This window comes from Felis catus, chromosome D1 (assembly GCF_018350175.1).
Source record: "Felis catus isolate Fca126 chromosome D1, F.catus_Fca126_mat1.0, whole genome shotgun sequence".
Lineage (NCBI taxonomy): Eukaryota > Metazoa > Chordata > Mammalia > Carnivora > Felidae > Felis > Felis catus.
Genome location: NC_058377.1, coordinates 56,632,298 through 56,657,023, shown reverse-complemented (window position 1 = coordinate 56,657,023; position 24,726 = coordinate 56,632,298). Strand labels below are relative to the sequence as shown.

The following is a 24,726-nucleotide window of genomic DNA, read 5'->3' as shown; positions in this document are numbered from 1 at the left end:
AGTCAAGCGCATAGCTGATGGTCTCAAAGGGGTTGCCAAGAGCCTGATAATCCTGCTAATGACCCTTTTTAAAAATGTAAAGTGTTAAACTAAGGCAACCAGACAAAGGCTCAGTTCCGGTCTAGTTCTGTACTCCTGGGAACTTGCAAATCAATTTTTGTCCTTTCTTCCCACCCCATCTAAAGCAAAGGCTGAGATCTTGAGCAATTAATCAAAATTGGTTCCGTGTGTCCAGAGGGGCTCAATTAAAATGAACATGTAATTTCGGAAACGGAGTCTATACCGGGTGATTTCATGGGGAGTTCAGAGAGGAGGGGCCCGGGAAGGGCTGGGGATGGGAAGAGGGCAGCAAGAACCAGCACTAGGTGGGCTCTGTCTCAGGCTATGGTGTGACAGAGGGATTTACCACAGCTCGCTCCAGCCACCACATCGTTGGGACCAAGGGTGGTAAGTCACAGTCACAGGGAAGTGACTGGGAAGCGAAACCATCCAGAAAATGAACTATTGACAAAGCAGAAGGGTGTTCCGCTTTGCTGTTGACAGAGGACTTTCACATGCATCTTCACTGGGCCCTCACAAGAGACAGTTCTGTGGATCAGAAGCAGGTATTGCCAGCTGTTAGAACTCTTACCACCTGCTATCCCAAACTCTGGAACCAAAAGATTCAAATAAAACTATGTCCCTTTCTGGGGCGCTTGGGTGGCTCAGTCAGTTAAGCAACTGACTTCGGCTCAGGTCATGATCTCAAGGTTCGTGGGTTTAAGCTCCATGCAGGGCTCTGTGCTGACAGCTCGGAGCCTAGAGCCTGCTTCTGATTCTGTGTCTCCCTCTCTCTGCCCTCCCCCACTTGTCCTCTCTCTCTCTCTCTCAAAAATGGATAAGCTTAAAAAAAAAAAAAAAAAGAAAGAAGAACAACTATGTCCCTTGCTGACCAAACTTCTACTTTTTAGATTTGGGAACCAAACAGATTTGGATAGTGATGGATACTTGTATTACACTTATCTCTCTGGGGCTCAAAGAAATTAAGACACTCAGCCAAGGTCACACAGCTAGTAAACAGTAGAGCTTGGATTTAAAACCAGGCCTGTTGGCTCTAACTCCCAGCCCTGACTCCTAAGACATCCCCTCAGCTCTGCACCGGGCAGGGGGTGGGATTAGCCAGCCTCTTAAGATTACCCTCTAACCAAGAGTCTATGATTTTTTGAAGTCAGGCCTGTTTAGAAAAAGTGGCTACGTAACGTACAGAGGTAGGCTGGCCGTTACAAAAGCAGCCATTGACTGCTCCGTGATCTGTGCTGTGACCTCTCTTGAAACCACTCTTTTCATGTGAGCAGAGGCAGTTATTAGGCAGAATAAAGCCTTGTGGGGGCACCGTGGTGAATAGGGAGGCAGATGGTGAAAATCATCATTCATTCGCTCACTCATTATTCATTCAACAAACAACTTAGAAGACGTTCTCTGAGGTAGGCATTGGGCCAGCAGCTAAGGCTACACAGGTGAACAGAAGGAGCTGGTCCCGGCCCCGGGGGGAGCACAGTCCAGCGCAGGGGACACACACATGAGCAGGCAGCACAGTACACGTGGTGAGTTCTGTGATGAAGACACACACAGGGAGCGTCTTACCCAGCCAGCGTGGGAGGTGCGGGAAGGGCTTCCTGGAGCGGTCCCCTGAGCAGAGTCTCGAAGGATGAGTTAGCCAGGTGGAGAAGCAGGAGAAGGAAAATCGGAGCAGGTGGGGCGGCGTGGGTAAAGGCATGGAGGTGAGAAGCAGCATGGTGCACCGAGGGGACAATAAGCTTCTGCGGGCCCCAAGGAGCCCACGGATGGTTGAAGGCAGGGTGTGACATGGTCAGATTTGCATGTTCTAAAGATCCCTCCGGCAACTTAAACCAGTAGCCATGGCAGGAATTTATTTATCTCAGCATCTGAAACTCCCTGGGCCCCAGATAAGATGCCTGGGTTGAGATAGTTAGTTGCAGACAATGTCAAAGTTAACCAGCAATTAAGGACCATTTATATGAGGACAAGGGGCAGAGAGTTAAGCTCAGGTCTACTGTTGGAAATTAAAAGCACAGAATAGTGGTCTCTGACCCAATGCCTCAGGTAGCGGATGCCAGTTTTATCTCAGTATCTCTATTACCAACTATAGTTCTTCAGAAAGAAAAATTTGCTGGATCATTCTGTGTTCAATAACCATGCAATTTAGTTACCCAGTTCATTTAGTACCCCAGGGAGATAAACCTTTACATCTGGCTGAGGCAGTTGGCCAGTTCAGTCAGGATGTTTGAGCCAGTTGTGTGGGGAGACCTGATCAAATCTTAATCCGCACCCCCCCCCCAACATTTGCATCTGGGTCCCAAGATTTAAAGATTCTAGGGAAGCCTGCGGGAGGCCCTGCAGTGGCCTGACCAGACTGCGGCAACTGTGAGGTGTGGGTGTAGTTTTATTTAAGAGTCCAGCTTGGGGCGCCTGGGTGGCTCAGTCGGTTAAGCGTCTGACTTTGGCTCAGGTCATGATCTCACGGTCCGTGAGTTCGAGGCCCGCGTCGGGCTCTGTGCTGACAGCTCGGAGCCTGGAGCCTGTTTTGGATTCTGTGTCTCCCTCTCTCTCTGACCCTCCCCCATTCATGATCTGTCTCTCTCTGTCTCAGAAATAAAAATAAACATTAAAAAAAATTTAAAAGAATCCAGCTTGATGACTGAAGCCTGATTCACTTCGGGCCAGCCCCAGCCTCCCTCAGGGGAAGGAGAGACGCAGCCTGCACTGCGGGGCAGAAGCCCTGGGCTCCATCCAGGCGCCCCCTCCTCTCTGAGCCTCCTTCTCTGTTACCTGGCACAGACACTTGCTCCGGATTAGGAGGGGTCGACAGAACGGCACAGAAAGAAATGCTTTGTGGGCAGACAATACATACAAATTGTTAAGATATTATTGTTTAGGTCTGTGGACTCCAGGTGATTCGACAGCCAGAATTCTTTAAAAGCATTTTTCTTAATCAGTGTTTGCCTCAATCGACCTCACGCATTGTCTGAGATGACCTAAAGCTAACTCTCTATCAGGAAGCTAGTGAACACAGACCATCAAGCACTGTAAAAGGAAGGGGGAGGGCCTGAAATGACCTGTAGTTAGTGTCCATTGGGGGTTCCCTATGGCCATCGTGTCATTTCACCCTGGCTCCTCTCCCCTGAGGTGGGTGTCAGTGTCCCCATTTTCAGAGGCGGACAGCGAGGCCAAGAGCGCTCAGGGAGTGACGCGGGGTTGTACAGCTGGCACTGACTTGTAGAGGCCCAAGTCACGGCCAGCGTCAACCGGCTCACACGATAAGGTATGCGGTGATGCGGATTCTGTTATAGGCATTCTAGATGGTCTGGGTGTCATGAGGATCAGTGCCTCAGAGGCCAGCGGGATGAAGCAGCTTCGGGCTCTGTGTCTGCTTCGGCAAGAGTGGAGTCTAAGAAAGGTCTCGTGCCATTGTTTTGAAACAGCTGCCTTTCCTGTCTCGGTGGCCTCAGGTGGAGCTGGGGTAGGGTCCTGCCTTACCAGTAGATGGTCCACAGGCTACACGCTGCAAGAAAGCTTTTATACCTGTGGTCCTGAGAAGGTAAACCGCTCTAAGACATTTTAGCAGTAAAAGGACCTTGAAACCACGATGCCACATTAAGGGAGTTCATACCTTGGTGAAGTGAGACTTAACACTGCCCTAATCTATGAGAAGCAGGTTATAAATTTTAAACCCTAGTGAAAAAAAAAAACCCACAAAAAAATGAGGGATGGGTTTCACTAAGAACTCACAAACTGCAAGGAAGAATTAAAATACACTTATAACTAATTTAGCAGCAATGACCTATTTTAAAACTAGCAGGCTGGTTTTAATTCTGTTTGTTAGCTGTTTGGGGGAAGCGACACTAGTTACAGGTTATAGATTTGCCTCCTGGGCTTTGGGTGGCATCGGGGAGCATGCAGGGAACCACAGGCCGAGGCTCTGGTGGAGGCCAGACCTCTGGTCACACAGATGAAGCCAGCAAGGCTCTCCACCCCGCTGCCTCCTCAGTTGCCTGATTCATGACCTCTGTCTGATTCTGAGTACACCTCAACTTTTCTCCGCTTACTATGGGTGTCGCCACATATGTGTTTCTCTGTGGGTCTTTTTCCCTCTTGGCCTCTATTTCTACCTCTTTGTTTTACGCCTGTCTTTCTTTCTACCTCTCTCAATCCCTGGTTTTGGTCGAGGCAATTAACTGATCAAAAAAGAGCTGAATAATATACTTTCATGTATGTTTCATTCATTGTACAGAATTTTGCGTTTTCTGCCTTACACAAAAGCAGGCAGGTGGGTGGGGTGTTTCCTGTTCATCTGGAAAACAAATAGATAGTGGGTTTTCATATATATATGACCCTTGATCGAGCCCCACCATGGCTCCTCCCCAAAGCCCCAAAATTGGGGACCAGCATTAGAATAAAAGTCCCAGCCTAGAGCTCCTAGCCTAAAGCAAGAGAGGACCTGTGGCTGTCGCCCCATATGTGGGTAAGGGCAAGAAGCATGATGGCAGGGAGCATGCAAAGGTCAGGGGGTGCAGTCTGGGTGTATGGAATGGAGATCCCAGTTAGTAACCGCCCATTCCCATGGCGCCAGGCCTTTCCATGACTTTCCAGCCCTTGCCTTGACCCTCCCTGAGTGAACTGCTCCCCCAGGCCCTGAGCTCACCTGGTATTGGACCCCTCCACACTTTCGCTCTCGCGGCTCCTTCTGTCTGGCATGCCTTGGCCACCCCAGACTCTGTTCACCTGGTCATCACCCGCTCATCCACTGAAGTTCTCCCTGATCCATGGAACCAGCTAGAATGGGCTCCTCCTTCCTGGCCCACAGTGACCAGAGGTGGGGTCTCAGTCATCCTGGTTCCCTAGTGCCCAGCAAAGTGCCTGGCACATGATAGGTATTCAATCGACATACGTTAGTAAAAGGAAGTGGGATCCCACACAAAAAGCATATAACCTTCTGTCTCCCACTGCAGCAGAAGGATATTCCAGTGGTTAAACCTGGCCCTAACTCTGAGGTTCCCTCCCAGATATGCTCTCCTGCCTGTGGGCCTACCCCACGCGCCCTGCACACCCACATCCCACCCGTTCTCCGAGGTTCCCTCCCCCATGAAGCCTTCTGATTCCCCACCCCTGGTACTAAGACACTTGCCCTTCACAGGAGCAACCAGCTACCTGGTCCGTTGTTACCTTATTTGGATCTCTCTTACAGCTGTTTCCACCCTCCCATGTTAGGCACAAACAAGACCGTCGCCCCATAACCCACACAGTGAGCCAGCCCCCGGAGGGTAGAACCTTCACAATGACCAGACCAGACGGAATGATTAAGTGAAGGCGTCCCTGCCATCTCTTGGGAGGAGAAAAAGCCAGAACCGACAGTCCTCCGGGTGGACGGGAAGGGGGGTGGAGAATCAGGGCCCAGCCTCCCCATGTGGCGACACGGTGCTGGGTGCAGGCGCTCACTCAATCCCCAGCAACACGGGATCAAAACGTTACACTACCTTGTTGGCCAGTGGGTCTCTCGGTCCATCTTCGCCTTTCCCAACACTTAGCTCTGACTGCTTGCAATTAGTATCTGAGAGGCAATCTAAAAGAGTCAAGCTGCATTATGGAGAACCCCAGAACAACTGCAGGGCACAGCTCACCTCGTGGAGAGTGGCTCAAATGGCAAAGGCTGGCTCCTTCACCTACTCAGCTGGGCCTTACCAAGGAAATAAGATCAAGAAAGTGGTGTTCGTCTTTAGCATTTATTTATAATCGGAAAAAAAACCGTTTGTTTGTTTGTTTGTTTCTGAGCAAGCACAGACCACAAGCACGTCACAATCAATTGGCTATACATGAATATTTTTTGTCATTTTCTTACTAACAGCAGGAATGGAATAGCACCAAGAGAGGTGTGCGTTACACGTTACATAGACAATCTGTGGTATGCAACAAAACCCAGGCCACAAAATCGTAATTAGACACTTCCTGTCTGCCTTGGAGAGGCAAAGGTATAATGGACAGGTTGGAAGCACCAGCAGATAAGGAAAAACTTGGAGGAGCCAGCGCACAGCCTTAGGCATTGTTTTTGCAGGCAAGCAAAGCAGGCAGTGGGAATGCTTCGGGCCTTGCTCTCTTGCCAGGGGAGTTGGGGAATCGGCAGGGAGATATACAAAAGTGGACAGCCAGGCATCGGAAGCTTGGTCATCTTCAGAAAGGCAAAACCAAAATACTGTTTGTGAAACCAGTGTCAGTTTCAACCAGTATGTTTGGGATACAGAATGAGATTGGCTGAGTTTTATTTGTAAACAGTAGAAATCAAAGGAAGTTTCTGGCCGTGAAGGGACACATTCAAGAGTCAAAGTGAACTACAAACAGGGTTTTCTCAATCGCAGGAGTTAAAAAGACAGCGGCGGGGGCGGGGGTGGGGGGTGTGGGGGTGGGGGGGAGGGGGCGGAAGGGTTGAAAAGACATGATACAGGTTGCATCTAAAGCCGTAGGTGGGGCAGGGTAGGAAATTCAGTCCCTGGGGCTGCAAAGTGGGTGGGAAGCTACAATTTGGGCAAAGAAACTCGCATCAGGCACCGAGATCACATCATATGGTTGTGCTGCTGTGGGGACAGATTTATGTAGAGTAGCCGGGGTGCCTAACACGGTGCCTGGCTCACAGGCGTTCAGGACGAGAACGTGGAATGAACGTTCCTCTGTGCATCGTAAAGTCTGACTTGATCTGTAAAACACATATGACAGTTCTCTGGAGAAATTCAAATTGCGGCTAACATCGACACGCCTGACGAATGCCAGATCTTGAGCGAACAAACACACGTTGGCAAAATTCTCTGGGTCAAGTTACGATCACACTGCTAGAGCTCTCCGGTTAATGTTAAGATTAGCTAGCAGATAGCTAGAATCAACACTGAGATCTGCTCTGGTCTTTTCCAGACAGGCATCCAAATCTGGGATGCGTGAACACTGAAACTCGCTAACGGTCTCTACCTTCTTCAAAACATCTCAGTTCCACGCCTTGAGATAGAAAGGAAGGTGACGGTGGGCCTGGCCGAGCGCTTCATTTCTAAGAATCCTGTTCTCTTAACAACAGCACACACTTGACGAATTTGCGAAAGACGTCTCAGCCAGCCCAAGTGCCCGACAAGATGGGGTAAACAGTGACTCTGCTGCTTGAATGGTCAGAACCGGAGAGGACTGGGGGAGGCCCCGCTTCCTCCACACCACACGGACTGAAAGGGATTGGCGCGGCCCCACTCTCCACCGCCACCGCCGTCCTTACACAGCAGCGGCTGGGCACCGGACGAAGGCCCAGCCGTGTCGCGGTGCCGGCGACGGTCAGGATTTCAAGGACGGGAGAAAGAAAGCGTACCGAGCGATGTACACGTCGCAAGGTTTGGGAATGCAATTTTTCCGGTAGGTATTTTGGGTTCCCCCGTGAGCACTGGGGGTCTTTTCACAAGTCTCTGACTAATGCCTACGATACAACTCTAGCACAACTAAGGTGCCACTTGCCACCCCACTGGGGGGGGGGGCGTTGGCCACACAGACACGCAAAACACGATACGGTGAGAGCTGCTTTCATTCATCAGTGAGGTTAAAATGCTTGCTAATCACTTACTAGGGAACTCTCCTAATCTTCAGCTAAGTCACAGAAATTTCCTCTAACCCGAAGCTCAGCAGCCTCTGTCCTCTCCGAGGAACAGAGCAAACACGGGTTTGGGAAGGGAGAGTGAACATCACCACATGTGTCACTACGTCTACTTCCAACCTTGTGTTTCTCAGAAGCAAGGAAGCCATGTTCTAAACACACTACCCTACACCCTGAACTTCCTTCCTCAGTCATCTGTAACCAGTTGCTCTGCAAAATTGGTAACACTGGATAGGCTGAGGGTAAACGGGGGAGAATACTCTCCTCTCAACTTCTTCATCTTCCTGTGATGTCTAGAACGTACCTAAAACACCTAACCTTTTCACCCTGGCCTGGTCTGAGTCATCAGTGGCATATCTATTACTTGGCATCCAACGGAAAGCCCACTGATAGGAAACTAAATGGAGTCGCGCGTTTCTAACAGAAAATTCTATGAAAAGAGTTACTTAAACTTAACAGACACGATTCATTGTACGGACGTTAAGGCCGAGGTTTTTTTGCTTTTTAAATCTGGCCACAAACGTTGTCCATCGCTGAAGCCCAAGTTGAGCTTCTAAAGCACATGATAACCCTCCGAAGTTTGGAAAAGAACACATTCACCTCAAGTTCAGAACCGATCGCTGACACGGGCCTTGGGGGAGAACAGGGGGAGGACACCCTACAGGCATTCCCAAGTGTGGCCAGAAGACGTCCAGGCACTCGGAACTGCCTCTGCATGCTAAGGCCTGCCTGCCCCCCTCACCAGCGAGCGCTCTCACTTGCCGTGGGAGGCACAACCAGTGAGCAGCGCTTCCCGGGGTCCCTGGTGTTCCGGGGGCCCCCCACGGCGCGGACACCCGCGCCGCACTCAGCCCGGCCCGTCTAGATTTGGAGAGGAGGCATGCCGCGAGGTCTTTGAAACGGCATCCCTCCACTGAAAGAAACCAAACCAAAGAGCTCCCGGAACACTCGGGACCAAGGCAGATGAGAAGCCTCTAATCAATTTTGTGGCCTTTTTTGTTGGTTGGTTAAAAAAGGAAAAAAAAAAAAAAAAAGAAAAGAAAAAAAGGGAAGAAGGATAAAAGGAAAGTGCAGTGAAATTTACTCTTTAGCCTCAGCCAGTTTATTGTTCATCTCTTTACTTTGCTCCTTGTCATCAGGCTGGGGGGCACTGGCACCCTCTGTGCTCTTTTTCTTGGAAGCCCGGCCCGACACCACCTGCTTGTCTTTGGCCTTCCGCGGGGGCTTATGGCTTGCTGAGGTCTTTTTTGGTTTGGAACTCTGAACGCTAGGTTTTTCCACCTGCTCGGAGAGACAGACAGACAGACCGCAAATACAGAAACACAAAAGGGGAGGGAGCGAGAGAGAGAGAAGTTAGAGAGAAGACACGATTAGCCAAACAGTAACTCTAACGACAACACTGGGCGTTGAGGGAGCGCAGGGCATAACGTATTTTCAGTGGCGGTAAGTCATTTGGCTTCTCCCGCGTAAACCGGCTGGTCAGTGGCTGTGGCCACACGCTCAGTGGCTCTCCGGCATGGTGGCTGTCACCACTGAACCACCCTGGTGGTGGACGATGTTACTGTTTTGCAACATCTGCTGCCGTCCCTCCCGAAGGGAAGATTATACCTCGTCACCCTGTTCAACTCAGGCAGGCCTATGATTTGTTTCCGTCAATGACATGTGAGCAGAAGTGATGTGGGTCACCTCCGACAGAAACCAGAGGGGCAGCCCGTGCTTCCCAATGCTCTCTTCTCTGCCACGAGCGAGGCTCTCCAACACCGGAGGCCCAGACTGCAGAGGTGGCGGGGAGTAGGGCTGTGGCCCAGCCGTGGTGGACGGGTATTAATAAGAAGTGAACCTTAGCTGATAGAAGACGCAGAGATTCTGGCATAAGCCAGCCTCTCCTCTGCTTCTGTCTCCAGGGCGGCCAGCTCATGTGAAGAAACCACATCTCATCTCAGCGAGGCCTTCAGCACAGCACTCTTCCTCTCCTGCTGGCTCCCCAGACTATTCTCCCCAGAGCCGCCATTCCGGCCCATCCGCTCTCCCCGAAACCCTTCCTCTAGCTCTGACCCCACTCCCGGGCGATGGCCTGGCCCTCTTTTACCCCCAGAACTCTGGGCCCGCTCTGTCTGGTCCCTCCATATGCCCTCCACCTCTGGGTTCCCTATGCCCCAATCTTCCCTCCTTCCTCCCCTTTGAGTCTTCTTTGGTGCAAAGCCAGCCCTACGTCCTGGGCCCCATGTCATCTATGGATGATGGACAGAGATGATGTTGGGGTTCACTGGGATTTCCTCAGTGAGGTCCACGGAACCTGCACAGAACGTAACCAACCATCCTGGTTTGCCTGGGACTGAGGGCCTTCATGGAACGTGGAACTTTCAGTGCTACAGCTGGAGGAGTCCAGGCAGACTGGGTTGATCAGCTACTTTACCTACAAATCAGTCCTGGGCCACATAGGAAACTCTGTTTCAGTGCGAGACTTTCAGACAAAAGCAGAGGAAAGGATCTCACACTTGTCCTGCTATTATAGATAGGGGAGCAGGTATTTGCACGATTCCACGTGGCTTGATAGCACAGAACCAGCTCTGGCAAATCGGATTCCTGCTTCCAGCTGTGTCTCCAACTTGGCTCTCCCCCTCAGGGGTGTGCACTGGATGCAAATAAGGCAAAGTCGTGTTATTACACGGAAACCCCTGAATCCACTGCAAGTTACTTAGAACTGTAAATCACTTGCCAACTGTTTATTATAGTAACAAATTACCCGGAACACATCTTGCAGCTGATGTGACAGGTGTGCCTTGACTAAGAACTGGCGCTGGATAGTGTTTACGGAGGAAAAGGATGAAGAGGAGTGAGGAAGCGTCCAGGGACTGGAGCGGAGGATGTGGCGGGGGCAGGGCGGGGAGGAAGCCAGGAGAGATACCTCTAATGGCCAGCTCTTCTCGCAAAAGCCCCTGAAGGGATTTTTAAGACAGGGAGGGCTTTAGGGCTCAGGTGGGATTTTCGGCCACTTTTTTGGAGCGGGGTGCTTCTCAAAAGCCGAAGCTGGTTCTCTGGAAACCTGCCAGTCTTCAAGCTGTTTTACTTTAGGCACTGTTCCTTTGAACATTCCCTTTGAATTTAGCAAAGGTTCCTTAGTGCCTGTGTGCTACGGAGAAGAGGAGGGGTTTTCCAGGAGCCCTTAGGGACTGGGCCAGGGTCTGCAGGAGCCTGCCCTCACGCTCTGCTGCAATGAGCCCCTCCGTTCTAGGTTGTGCTGAGGGGTTCCCCCACAAGATCTGTCTCACCTTTGGGGGTTCCTTGAAAGGTTCACTGTAGAGGCTGCGTATTCTTCTGCGATCAATCACCTTATTGTCGGCTGGCGTTGGCTTATTGGCCTCCCCTTTGAACTGGGCACTGTAGCTGGTCTCATGAGCCATCTTGTCATCTGGAGGCTTATACTGGGGCTTGGCCTTTATTGGTTTCACAGGCTTGATGTCCGTCCATGCTCGGAATTCATTTCTGTGAATCAAAGAAAGCATAAGTGACATTAAACATTATCTGCCGGGAAGCAGGGCTCCCCGTCCGTCCGGGGCTGCAAACACCACGAGCTCTCGATTAGTGCCTGTGGGGCAGACGGAGGTGTGGCTGAGCGGTTAAAGTCACCCTTTGCTCACGGGCAAGTGCGTGTTTTCCTCCCAGTCAAGTTAATGCGGGCTGTGGGAATAGCCATTGTGGGAAGAAGGAGCTCAGGTTCCCAGCTACCACTGTGTGACCAGGGATAGGCAGTTGTAATCTTTGGGCCCCGTTTTTGCAATATCCAAAACGAGTCTGAAAACACGCAATCCATTCAGTCACGCATGGGCTTAACTATATGATTGAATGCCTGCTGTGTGTGAGGTCAAGAACATGAAAATGAGACAATGTGGCCAAGGCCGCATGCCAGTCCCCTTCCCTGCCTTGTCATGAGGGAGACCTTTTGTTAGCCAGAACCCTCAAGGATAATTCCTCCCCTTGAGAGCAGGGGGCTCACTTCTTATACTGCCAGAAATGTAATAATCTTAATCACTGTGGATGAAAATACTTATGGAATGTCTAAATGCTTGCAGATCACAAATAAACAATGCACTGAACATACTTCGGATGTCACTGTTAGGACTCGTGTTGGGGTGTGTGTGTGCGGGAGAGTCTTCACGTGCTCCGGTGTGAATGGCTATTGGCCCTGACCCTATGATGACCACCATCCGAGTCAGTGTGGACGTGGACCGATTTTCTTACTTTTTCTGTGAGAATCCTGTGGATTCGAATCAGTTATTTCTCATCTGTTATAGGGCTGGAGACTAGCTGGGGACAATGTCCAAAAACAGGGTAAAACACATGCTGCTGTTGGAGGCCACAGGGTCCCTCTGGTCTGTTGAGTGCGTGACATTTGTTGGGTCTGTTCTCATCTGGGGCCGTGAGAAGCTGTGTTGTAGGAGAGGAAGGGTTGGGGTGTGAATATCTGTGGTTAGGTTCTTGCAGCTGCCTCCTCACCCTCACTGATAATGCCCTGCTTCGGGGCTCAGAGATGGGCAGCACAAACAGGAGGCCACAGGGGATGGCAGAAAGAGCTGAGACTATGGTGAAGACACATGGGTCCTAGCACCGCCTCTAAAGAGCGGCGGAGCCGGCTTCTCCCCTCTCTGAGCCTTAGTTCCCTCACTTGTCAAGAAAAGACTCAGACCAGACAATGTCTTTATGATGTCCTCCAAGCTCGGAGGCTCCCTGAGTCCATAAAGCAGGTTTGGGAACACTGAGCCACTTGCTGGTCATTGGACCTCTTGAAGGGAATTGGCTCGCTTGTGAGCTGACTTTCTTAAGAGACCCTCCCCCAAGCTTCAGACTCGCCTTTCCACTGCAGCTGGGACCCCCACCTGGAGGCCCCACCAACTCAAACTCAACCCAAACCATCTTGTCTCCTCTGCCAAATTGTCTCCTTCATTCCCTCATCGGTCGATTTCCTTCTCTCATTCATTCACTCATTCACAAAACATTTACTGACTGCCCAAGGTCTGTCTGACAAGATGCTGAGCTCTGTGGAGGCCAAACTGCGTTAAGAACAGGCTCTGGGCTCGAGATGTGGGAGGCAGAGGGAGTGAGGTTACTCCAGGACAATAAGAAAAGAGCCATGAAAGGGGGGAATGGTGAGCTTCACCTATGCCGGCCTGGGAGGGAGTCGGGGATGTTGGTTCTGGAGCGGAATCAGAGACGGGGCAGGGAGCCAGCCAGGGTTCTGGGCAGAACGAGGGGTACACAAAGAGGCTGCTGAGACACGGTCCTTGATGGGGACCTGCAGGCAGTTCGGGTGGTTGAGTTGAAGCTTGTGGGGAAGAGCACAAGAGGCTGGACAGATCCTGAGGTCCTGCCAGCCATGCTGAGGGGATGGTCTGGACTGTAACAAGAAATTGCCAAATGACTCCAAGCCAAAGATGAATGTGGCCAGATCAGTCTGGGGAGAGAGAACTTTGGCAGCAGCGTGAATGGCAGACAGACGGGGAGAGGGGAGTCGGGAGGCCAGGCGGGAGACTGTGCAGTGAGCCAGGAGGAAAGCCGAGCCCTGAACCAGGACAGTGGCAGTGGGGACAGAGAGTGGCTCTGGGCCAAGAGGGAAATGGGCGGGACTTGAGAGTGGCTGAGCTGTGGGAGGCCAGGGTCAGAGAGAAACCTGGAGACTCCAGGATTTTGGTCTGTGGGTGGCAGGTGCTGCCCACTGAGACGGAGAACGCGGGAGGAGAAGGGGACTTGGAAGGTTGAGACCCGCCTGACTGCGTTAATGGCACCCATGTGGTCCGGCATCAAGGCTGCTTTATCTCCTTTTCTGTCCTCTCCTCCTCCCTTTTACACCTCCATTGGCTCAAGCAGTTACTATGACCTGACTTCTGAGTCATTCTGGCTCTCCACACCGGCCTAGAGCTGGCCCCGGGTCACAGTGGGGGGCGTGGCCACCCAGGACCTGTCTAAGGCTCCAGGCTGTCCCTCCTTCCTCCCAGCCTTCAGAACTCAAGAACCACCGAAGCCCCTCATACAAGGCTCACAAGTAACAACCCGGTTCCTGAATACATGATGGCAGAACCTGGAGTTCTCCACTCTTGCCCCTGCCTGCTTCCAGAATTAGGACTGAGATAGGTACACGCTGGCCCTAAAAACAGTTTCCGGATCATTTCTCCCAGGCCAGCCTCTGCAGCTTTCTGTATCTCTGCAGTGGCCCCTGTGGGCTGGCAAGTGTCTCACTGCGCGCATTATCCACGGGATACGTCCTCGTGGGACGTATCCTGACCTTAAATAACTAATAACCCTGACCTTAAATAACTAATCTTCCCATGAGGCCGTGTTGGTAAGTCCTATGATAAGTTTACTGTGATTACGATCGACTGTTAGGTTGAAGCCCAAATTCTGTTACTCAGAACTTTCGTTGAACTCTCCACAAAACTTTCCCCAGCCACGTGGAATAAGTAATCATATGTCATGAAAACAGAATTAGCTACCATTCATTAGTCACCTTTTATAAGCTGGAGGGTGGTTTTGGTCTGGTTTTGGTATTTTTCTCTATAACCCTTACAACAACTTTGAGAGGAGGTGGTTTTAGATCTCTAAAACTACCAAAAGAAGGTAACCAAGGCTCAGAGAGTCAGAATCAGGGGGCAGGAAAGGGGAGGAAAAGTTTGCTAACACTTGCCCGACACTACTTCTTTTAGTTTGAACCCTCTGTGGACCCAACCTTTTACCCTTTTAATATCTCTATGAGGTCACCGTTATTAGCCCCATGTTATATATGAGGAATCTGAGCACAGATAGGTGTAGAGACTTGCCAAACCAGTAAGCAGTTATTGAACTATGAGTCTGTCTGACTCAAAGCCCCCACCCCTTCCACCATCCCACACTTGGGGTGGGTGTATAACCCTTCAGGCAGCCATCACAAGACAGCAATGCCCTTCGGCCAGTCTGGATGCCCCAGCCTGAGGCTCTGAGCATACTGGGAGGGTCCCACATCTGCAGGCTACTGTCCCTGGCATCCCAGAGATGTTCCTCATGCTATGGCTCCTCCTGGATCATGATGTGGGGAAGTCATGGGGACAGGATTTCCAACTGCATTGCCAAGGGCCCACTGTCCCCTCCCCAGCGGATCATTTGAAGCTTGATGCATGATTTCTCCCCTGCACAATCCCTGCAGGGGCAGAGAAGGGTTTGAGACCATGCTGTCCATCCCTCTGTGAGTGGGTAAGCTACACAGACAAGGAGGCCCAATCAGTATGTTCAAGTTTGGGTTCAAAGGACTCCTCTGATGGCCCCTGTGTGCTGGGAAAATTTGTGGAGAGAAACCAGGGCCAGCCCCCAACCCTCCACCAAGGAATGGCAAAGGCAGACCCAAGGTGAGCCATCTCATGGAGACTTGGTGGACAGGATGTTCCTAGGCTGTTCCCACAGGACCTTTAAACAGGTGCTTACTTGCGTTCAGAGCAACTGCTAAAGCAGCTTGCTGACCAGGCAAAGTTTTTAAAGGAGTCAACAAATACCCTACCTTCACCTCCTCCTAGCCAGTCCCCACGCACCATCTCACTTCAGCCCTCAGTGCCTCCTCTCCCTGGACCACGGCATCAGGATCACAGCACCAGAGTCTCGGTCCCCCACCCCACTCTGAATCATCCGGCACATGCCATGGGAGAGGTCTTCCTCTAGCTCAGCCATGAGCATGCTACTCTCCCACTAACACGCAGCAGATCCCAGTTGCTACGGGACCAAAAATAGTCCGAACTAAGGCCCCTTCTAGCCTCCTCGTGCTGTGATTCCTCAGGACGACACGCACGGCCCTGTGACTTGGCCCCACGTTACTTTTCCAGCCTAACGTCTTCCTCTGTGTCAGTCATTCACGTCATCATTTAGCGAGAACTTTCTGGGCACCAGGCGCTGTGCAAAGCTCTTGAAACAAATCACCGGATGTAGCAGCATCAGCCCCGGGTCGCAGGCACTATCACTGATTTTGCCAATGAGAACACCATGCTGCCCTTCCCCAAACACACACTGCACCTTCCCACCACTGAAGTTTTGCCCATGCTGTTCCCGTCCCCGGTCTGCTCTTCCCTGCATGCCTCCAGCTACTGAAATACCACACGATCATCCATGCCAGGCTCGGGTGCCCTCCCCTCTAGGGGTCTTCACCTGCCCCGCCATTGCTTCGAGCTTGTTCTTCTCCGACCTTCGTCCCTCTGTAGCACTCACCGTGCTCTCAGAGGAGGTTACCTGTGTAGATGGCTTTCTTCCTACCCAGAATGTACAGGTATTAAGGATCAGGACCGTCGTTTTGCACCTGTGTAATGCTCACTGTGCCTGGGCCAGCGATTCGAAATGCAGCCTTCACCTCACTCACCCATGTGAATGGCTAAACAGGAAGTCCCCAGGCTGCCCCGGCCACAGACAGGGCACAAAGTTGCTACACAAGCATCTCATGGCATCTGGCATCCATATCACTTCTCACCGTATGTCCACAAATTCTTGGACACTCCTCCTTTAGGGGTCCCTAATTCCCCTTCCCTTGAATGTGATTGGACTTAGTGACTCACTTTCAACACAGAGTATGGTGGAAGTGTCGGTATGTAGCTTCTGAGACCGTTGCGGGCATTGCAGCCCCTGGCTTGTTTGCTTGTGGAACCTTCACACTGAGGACAGAAAGCTGCCCTGACCTGGGGATACTCAATCAACCCTTATGGAGAGGCCTGCGTGGCTGGGAACTGAGGCCTCCTGCTAAAAGCCTTGCAAGTGAACCACCTTAGAAGTGGATCCTCAGCCTCAGGCAAGGATGACATCAGATGACATAGGGAGAGACCACCGGCTAAGCCATTCCTGGATTTCTGACCCTCCGAAGCTGTGGGAGATAATAAACATTTGTTGGCCTGAGGTGTTAAGTTTTGGAGTAATTTGTTACATAGCAATAGATCCTAATGCAGACCCCTGTTAGAAATTCTGCCTCTCATTAACAGGGGTTTAAAACACCCACGCTTCATTTCGGCAAGGCAGAAGGTACCGGTGTGAGCGGAGCACAGGAAGTTCAAGTTCCCAGCAGAACTGTGGCACCGAGTGAACAAAAGGTCATGATCTGGTTGTAAGAAACTGAGAGGGACCATACTGCAGCCTTCACTAGAAGGTGGCAAAGCCTCAGCTGCAAGGGAGCTGATAATGCTGCACCTGCCTTGGGGCCAGAAGGGAAAACACAGGCCCTCAGGAGAAAGTGATGTCTCAGAGCGCACAGCACATTCAGGTCTCAGGGAGGTGCAGGCAGAGAGGTTAACAAGGTGATAAGCAGCATAGAGCCCGGGTCAGAACAGAGAAAATGGTTCACTGGCGATGGCACAGGCTCTGGAATGAGATAAACCCAGGCTCGATCCTGGCTCTAATCCTTGGGCCAGGCCCTCACCTGCTCTGAACCGCAGTGAGCTCCTTTGGAAAGGACTGATACAAGACCTACCTCACAGGGTCGATGTGAGGTTCAGTGTGAATGTATTCACTGGAGGGGCCCTGTCCGTGTGTATCAGAACTGCAAAGCCCATGGTGGATAACCCGTACAGTCCACGTATTTGGTTTTCCTTACAGAGTTGTTTGTTCGAGAAAAATCAGTGGGTATCTTCTACATTCCGGGCCCAGAGCTAGCAACATAATGTGAACAGGCAGAGGCAGCAAGTGCCTCTTCTGAACTGGTGGTCAGGTGGGGAGACACAAATAATCACACAGTCAAATGTCTGTCCCTATTGTCGTATTCCTGGCCGCTGCGGTCAACATTCCGGTCCCAGGAGAGGGCACAGTTTGGGCAGCAGCTTCCGATGCCAGGTTTGTTTCTGAATGCATTTCGCATTAGACTCGAACAAAGTCGCATTCAGTGAATGCCTGATTAATTAAATCTCCAATAGCGACTGTCTGTCGTACACAGATGTTCGCTTCTTAAGGACTTGTCCCACGTATGCACATTTTCTTGCCGTGATTCAAGGGGAGATACTGAAAGGGCAATTATAGGGGGGAGACTGAAGATGGGCGGGGAGCTGGGTGATTGATGAAGCCAGGCCCCAGGAGAGGGAGGAGGGCGGGCGTCAGGAGAATGGAGACAGGGTTTGGCCTCGGAGAGAAAGTGTTGCCAGAGAAGAGAAGAGGGGCTGCTCTTTCATTTCTGATTTGAAAAAGCCCACCATTTATAAGAAACGATGAAACAGAATTGTACAAGGAATAATTCGAGTGCCGAGGAGAATATCTACATGTGTTAATTGGTACAAAGCACTTCTTGAGAAAAGCAGGGACTTAGAATAATGGATTACTGCCAGCTACACTCAAATATAAATTCCACGTCTGCGCCCACAAGGCCCAGATTTATTATGTATCTGGGTTCTTGGGAAATAAAATTCTCTCCCCATCCTCCTGACAACAAAATTTTCAACAACATTCCTCGACTGCTTTATGAAGAAAGAAAACCGTGCCTTTAAGCCTTGATGGACTAAAACCTTTCCTACAGATTCTCACAGGTAATTTACGTTGTCATGGAAACGTATGAAGTCTCTGTTCAAAAATCGTGCCTACATTTGTTATATTAAAGGGTTCTCGAAGAAAGGAAGCAGGCTCTTTCATGAAATCTCATGGAGACAGCGAATGCTGTCGGTTGCCAAGCTATTGTCAGGAGCTGGGTCAAGGAAGTAGGATCTACAGATTACAAAGAAAAGAACACCTGAGCCTAGAGGGTTGCAGGGGGCCTGGAGTAGCTTGTCTCTCTTTTCAGAGGAAAATGGAAGATAGTTTCTCCCTGGCAGAAATGACCCGGTCAAGAGACGAGCTTTGTGATCCTTGCCTGTGTATCCGCTTGCATGTATCTTTCAGCTTCTTTTGTGTGAAAGGGAGAAAAGGGAATGTTAGAATGCCAATGTTCTAATCATTTAGGACCTCACCTCTTATCCATTAATATCCAGTAAACACATGCACCCCATATAGAATGGTTTCTTAAAATGAGGAAAGCATTCACTTAAATGCAAATAGACGTCTCGATGTAAAGAAAAGTTTAAAGCTAGTCTAATGTGAATAGAGAATGAGTGGAAAAGAATCCATCCTTTCCCTTACATGGAAAGATCTGACATGAGGCTGTTGGCAATGATGAGTGTCAGGGCTTGGGGTCCCTCATTAGGCAAATGGAGATTCCGCAGGTAACCGTTGAGTCCTGTCATAGGCTGCACGCAGCTCAAAGTCCCTGTGCACCTGGGAGATAGCGTCTCACACAAAGAAAACCCATGTGTATAACATGTATAGAATTACGAGGACAGATAGCTAAAAATAAAAACTGCTCAATTAGGAGTCAATGCGTTTCTACACGAATTGATTTACATTGCCATACTTACTAGGCGCTATGCTAGAAACTGCATGGAAGAAAAAGAGTGCAAAATAAGAAAACTACAGCCGGCAGGTGGAGGATGAGAGGGAGGGAGTGTGGTAGTTAAAATAAGTACACATTCAAATACACCCAGGCAGAAAAAAAAGGAGAGCTAGAAGAGAGCTTATAGGAAAATCACAATGACTCCCTCCTCACTCTGCCCCGCCCTCCAATTCCCCATTATTATCTGAGTTTTTTAGTCATAGGAATTCTGGGGTGGTTGTGTGACGAGACCACAGAGCTATCCAGTTGAGGTTGAAAAGGGAAGGCTGAATTCCTCTGGTTAGTTGGGTCCCCAAAGATCTGTGTCCATTAATTGCAGAAAGATGGTTCCTTAGACAGGAAATGGAAACACTGAGAGTGTGTTGTGAAAGGTGGGAGGAGAGAGTGCTGTCTCCTTCTGCGGGTAGACCTAGAATTCCGGGAGTACACTCCTATGAGATGAGCTCCGCACAGTGCCAGGGACAATGTATGCTACATCTAGTGAAGTGTTCAATAAATTTAAGTTTCCTCATTTTTTGTTTGGTGCATAGGAAGTACTTAGTAAATATCTTTACAACAAATACAGCTGGTGCTGAAGAAAACACTTTATGACTTGAGACACATGCTAATTTACTCTTTAAAATGTAGCTCAGGGGCGCCTGGGTGGCGCAGTCGGTTAAGCGTCCGACTTCAGCCAGGTCACGATCTCGCGGTCCGTGAGTTCGAGCCCCGCGTCAGGCTCTGGGCTGATGGCTCAGAGCCTGGAGCTGTTTCCGATTCTGTGTCTCCCTCTCTCTGCCCCTCCCCCGTTCATGCTCTGTCTCTCTCTATCCCAAAAATAAATAAACGTTGAAAAAAAAAAAGAAAATTTAAAATAAAATGTAGCTCAATTATAAGGGAATATTAGGAACAACTTCATGTCAATACATTTGATGATAAAGATGAAATGGACAAATTCTTAGAAAGATGCAAATTACAAAACTGACTAAAAAAGAAATAGAAAAACTGAATAAATATGTATCAAGTAAAGAAACTGACTTAGTAATTTAAAATCTTTCCACAAAGAAAATCTAGCCCCAGATGGTTTCACTGGTGAATTATATATAACATTAAGGAAAAAGTAAATACCAATCCTAACAACCTCTTGTAAAAAAGAGAAGAAAAGAGAACACTTCCCAACTCATTTTAAGATGGGGAATACCAGGTATTTTTCTGACACCAAGCCAGTCAAAGACATTGCAAGAAAACTACAGGCCAACATTCCTCATGAAATACAAATATTGAAACTCTTAACAAAAAGTCAGGAAATCAAATTCAGCAATATATAAAAATGTGCAAACTCCATGAATGAATGAGGGGTGCCTGGATGGTTCAGTCAGTTAAGCATTTGACTTGATCTAAGCTCAGGTCATGATCTCACGGTTCATGGGATGGAGCCTGTCAGCATGGAGCCTACTTGGGAAACTCTCTCCCTCTCTCTCTTCCCCTCCCCCACTGTGTGTTTTCTTCCCCCCCCCCCAAAATAAATAAATAAACATTTAAAACAATCCCCCACGAACAAGTGAGGTTTATCCCAGGAATGTAAGGTTGGTTTAATACCCCCAAGTCAGTTAATGTAATATACCATTTTCATAGACTAAAGGACAGAAACCACATGATTATCTTAATAGACACAGAAAAACCATTTGATAAAATCTAACACTTTTTGATGATTAAGAACAAGCTCAGCAAAGTAGGAAGAGAAGAGAACTTCCTCAACCTAACAGATAGCATCTACAAAAACTCTATAAATAACATCATACTCAATAGTGAAAGACTGAATGCTTTCCTCTAAAGATCAGGAACAAGGCAAGGATGTCCACTACTGTCACTTCTATCCAACATTGTATACAGCCAATATAATAAAGCAAGAAGAAGAAAGAAGTACATCTGTCATTATTTATATAGAGATTAGAAAGAAGAAGTAAATCTGTCATTATTTATATACAATATGAACTTGGACTTAGAAAATCCCCAGGAATCTACAAAAAGTACTAGAACTAGTACTAGTGAGTTTGGCAAGGTTGCTGGATACTCAATCAATATACAAAAATTAATTCTATTTCTTTAGATTAGTAACAGACATCAGAAATATTTAAAAAAATCAAAATCCATTCATAATAGCATCAGAAAGAATAAAATACGAACAAGTTCAACAAAAGAAGCACAATGCCCGTAACTGAAAACTACATAACATTGCTAAGAGGAATTAAAGACCTAAAGGAAGACATATACCATATCCATAAATTGGAAGATTCAATATTGTTAAGGTAGCAATTCTAGAAACAGATCTATATATTCAAAGCAGTCCTTACCAAAATCTCAACAGAAATTTTTGTAGACAATGACAAGCTAATCTTAAAAGTCATATGAAAGCACAAGAGATCTAGAATTGCCAACACAATTTTGAGAAAGAGAAACAGTCTGAGGATTTACACTACCTGATTTCAAAAGCTACAGTAAACAATATGTGACTCCATAAAGACAGACACAAGAACAAAACAGATCATTCATATTTTTGCATACAGTAGTGTGTTGAAACTGGCTTATATTGGTTCACAGAACTAATTGTCAAATTTTTTAGTAATTGGGTCAGCTGATTATTATACTACTGGTAGCTTGAAATCAGCCATGTGAAGAGTCATATCAGGAAATTGACCAACGCTATAAATCAGGCTCCTCCTTTTTTCCAGAATGTTAGTGAAACATTTACCATCATACCACTGCTCACATACGTGGTTTATTTATTTTTGAAAAATGTGTTAAAGTAATTCAATAGGGAAAATGATAATCTTTCCAACAAATGTGCTGAGAAAATTGGATGTCCGTGTGAAAAGAAAATGAATCTCAATTACTATCTTACACCATACACAAAAAAGTTAACTAGAACTGGACTACAGACCTAAATGTAAACCCTAAAACCATGCAACTTCTAAGAGAAGAAATAGAAGAAAATCTTTGTGGTCTTGGAGTAAGCAAAGATTTCTTAGATACGATACAAAACTCCAAAGCAATAAAAGAAAAAAAAAGATAAAATTAGGTTAATCAAAATTACACTTTTTACTCTTCCAAAGATACCATTCAGACAAGGTAAAGACAAGCCACGGTCCGAGAGAAAATATTTGCAAAACATATGTCTGATAAACTATTTGTATGCAGAATATATAAACATCTCTTAAAACTCAATGATAAAGCAAACAATCCAGTTTAAAAATGGGAAAAATATTAATAGACACTTTACTAAAGATTGTCAACACCACTAGTCATTAGGGAAGCACAGATTAAAATCCCACTAAGATACCACCACATACTCACGAAAATGGCTAAAATAAAGAACACTGACAATGCTAAATGTTGGCAGCAATGTGGAGCAATTGATCTCTCCTACATTGCTGATGGGAATGTAAAACAGAATAGCCACATTGGGGAAAAATTATTTTTAAGCCAACCATACACTTACAACATGACCCAGCAGTTCTACTCCTAAATACCAAAGAGAAATGAAAATATACATCTACAAACAACTTATAGCTCAATGTTGGTAACAGCATTATTCATGGGAGCCAAAACGCTGGAAATAACCCAGATTTTCATGAACTAATGAGTGAACAAAGAAAGTGGGTAGATCCACACAATGGATTTACTCAGCAGTAAAAAGGAATGAACCAAATCGGATGAATCTCAAAAACATCAGGCTAAATCAAAGAAGTCAGACAGAAGACACTACATAGTATATGATTCCATTTTTATACAATTTCTAGAAGAGGCACATTGTAGAAACAGGAAGATCCGTGACTGCCTAGGCCTCAGGTAGGAGGGTGGGCTGATGGTAAATGAACACAAGGGATGGAACATTCTAAAGCTGTCTTTCAAGGATGCTTGCATCGCTATATTCATTTACTAAATCTCATCAAACTGCACGTAAAAGGAGTGAATTGTAGGTTATGTAAATTATATCTTAATAAAGCTATTATAAATCCAGTTGGAACATCTTCTTCCCTCACATCCCTCCCCTTGCAGGGAGGTGATCCCTTCCTGCTTTGTTGTCCTGGGACTTCCCTGTACCAGCTTCTTTGTCTGATTTCTCACATTGTCTTCCTGGTTATTTGTTTCCAAGCCCATCTTTGAGAACCTGGGGGGCGGAGGCGGCTTCTGAGCCAGCTCTGTGTCCCTAGTGCCTGGTTTGGAGGCTCGAACAGTTCAGCAGGCACTTAAATCAGTGCTGCTGAACAAGCTGACACTCCTGAGTTTACTTTCTTAATTGTAAAAGTAACACATGGCAATTGCGGTTGGTTTTCCATTTTTCTTCTTCCTATTAATTTGTAAGAAAGCTCTACAACTCCTATAGATAAAAATAAAAGAGAGTAATTCTTTGTAACTATGTTTCCCAGTTTCTCTTTTCTTTTATATATAGGGATAAATAAGGATATGAAAAATATCTGTATCTATATATCTACATCAGAGAGAGGGAGATGGAGATCTGTATCTGTAGAGATATCCATATCTATATTCTCCATGTATCCATGTATAAGCTTTATATTTGAACATGGCCTTGTCTATCAACCTTCTCCTTTATCCCGTTTACTCCTGGAGTTAAGCTTTAAAACTTCCCTTATGCCACAATCACGTAAATAATTATCTGTAATCCCATTTTGCATGTTTGTTTCTTGCATTGAAATCTTTAAGCCACTGGGAATATATTACTATTTTTGTGTCGGCTGCTCGAGTGGGAAAGGCAGCACTGTCTCCATTGCTGGCAAGTTGGGGAAAATATAGCCTGACTCAACCCAGCAGGACAAGGCTGCGTCTCCAGGGCTCCGTAGAGTATCAGTTACATCACAAGTGCTCAGTGTATATTTGTTGAATATGTGAATTAATGAGCGAAATCTTAAAACTGCCATCCTTTGATCTAGCAAGGGATAAGTTTTCCACTTCTGGACACTTGTCATAAAGAAATAGCTGGAAAAGAAAGCATTTTTTCACGTATTACACACTCTTGATAATCATCCCGTGTGAAGGCGGCAAATTATTCCTTTGTTTGGAAATATGAATACATTTTAGGTCGGACAGTGCTGGAGCATGACCAAATCTCAGAAATTGTTAAGTAATGGGGAGCATAAAAATATTAAGTAGGTAATCCCCACGATGCCATTTTTGGTGCATTTAATGTCACGTTTGTTTCTTGTTGCTAATGATTCATTGGAAGTGATATCCATTAAATGCTGCCTTCGGCTGCCTGTGTTCCATCTCATCTGAGGTAATGGGAGCTGTGGGAGCCCAGCAGGGGAAGAGCCACCCGGCAGTAAAAGGGTGGGCAGTCTGCTGAGTGGAATTCTGGACTTCATTTGCATTACAGGCACCACTAACCTCTGGTGGCTTCAGTGACTCTCTTTCTTTTTGCGACGCAATTCTATTTCTAGCAAGTCTTTCAGCAACCTGCTGGCTCTAAAGAAGAACATACTCAGAGGCGTCAGAGTCAGAACAAACGTGAGACTATTTTTCAGGCCATGAAATCTGAAGGGTTGTGTCAAAAATGGGACCTAGGATATCTTCACGAAGCTGCAACGTCAAACTCAGTCCTGTTAGTCACTTGCCGGGGCCAGCAACCAGGGTCACGGTGATATGGCGTGGCACC

At 47.8% G+C, this 24,726-nt stretch overlaps 1 protein-coding gene and 1 long non-coding RNA gene across 2 annotated transcripts in view; one reads left to right on the top strand and one right to left on the bottom strand.

Moving 5' to 3' along the window:
- Positions 1-24,726, bottom strand: part of MAP6 (microtubule associated protein 6) — a 74,979-nt gene that overhangs the window by 11,530 nt on the left and 38,723 nt on the right. Inside the window, exons 2-3 of the mRNA XM_011286628.3 lie at positions 10,945-11,158; positions 8,757-8,953 (exon numbers count right to left, since the gene is read on the bottom strand). Of these exons, the coding sequence (XP_011284930.2) occupies positions 8,757-8,953; positions 10,945-11,158 (411 nt within the window). The remainder of the gene's footprint in view (positions 1-8,756; positions 8,954-10,944; positions 11,159-24,726) is intronic.
- On the top strand, positions 13,598-16,567 carry LOC109491958. Its single transcript, XR_002736214.2, has 2 exons — positions 13,598-14,009; positions 14,847-16,567. It is a non-coding gene; the product is annotated as an uncharacterized LOC109491958 (long non-coding RNA).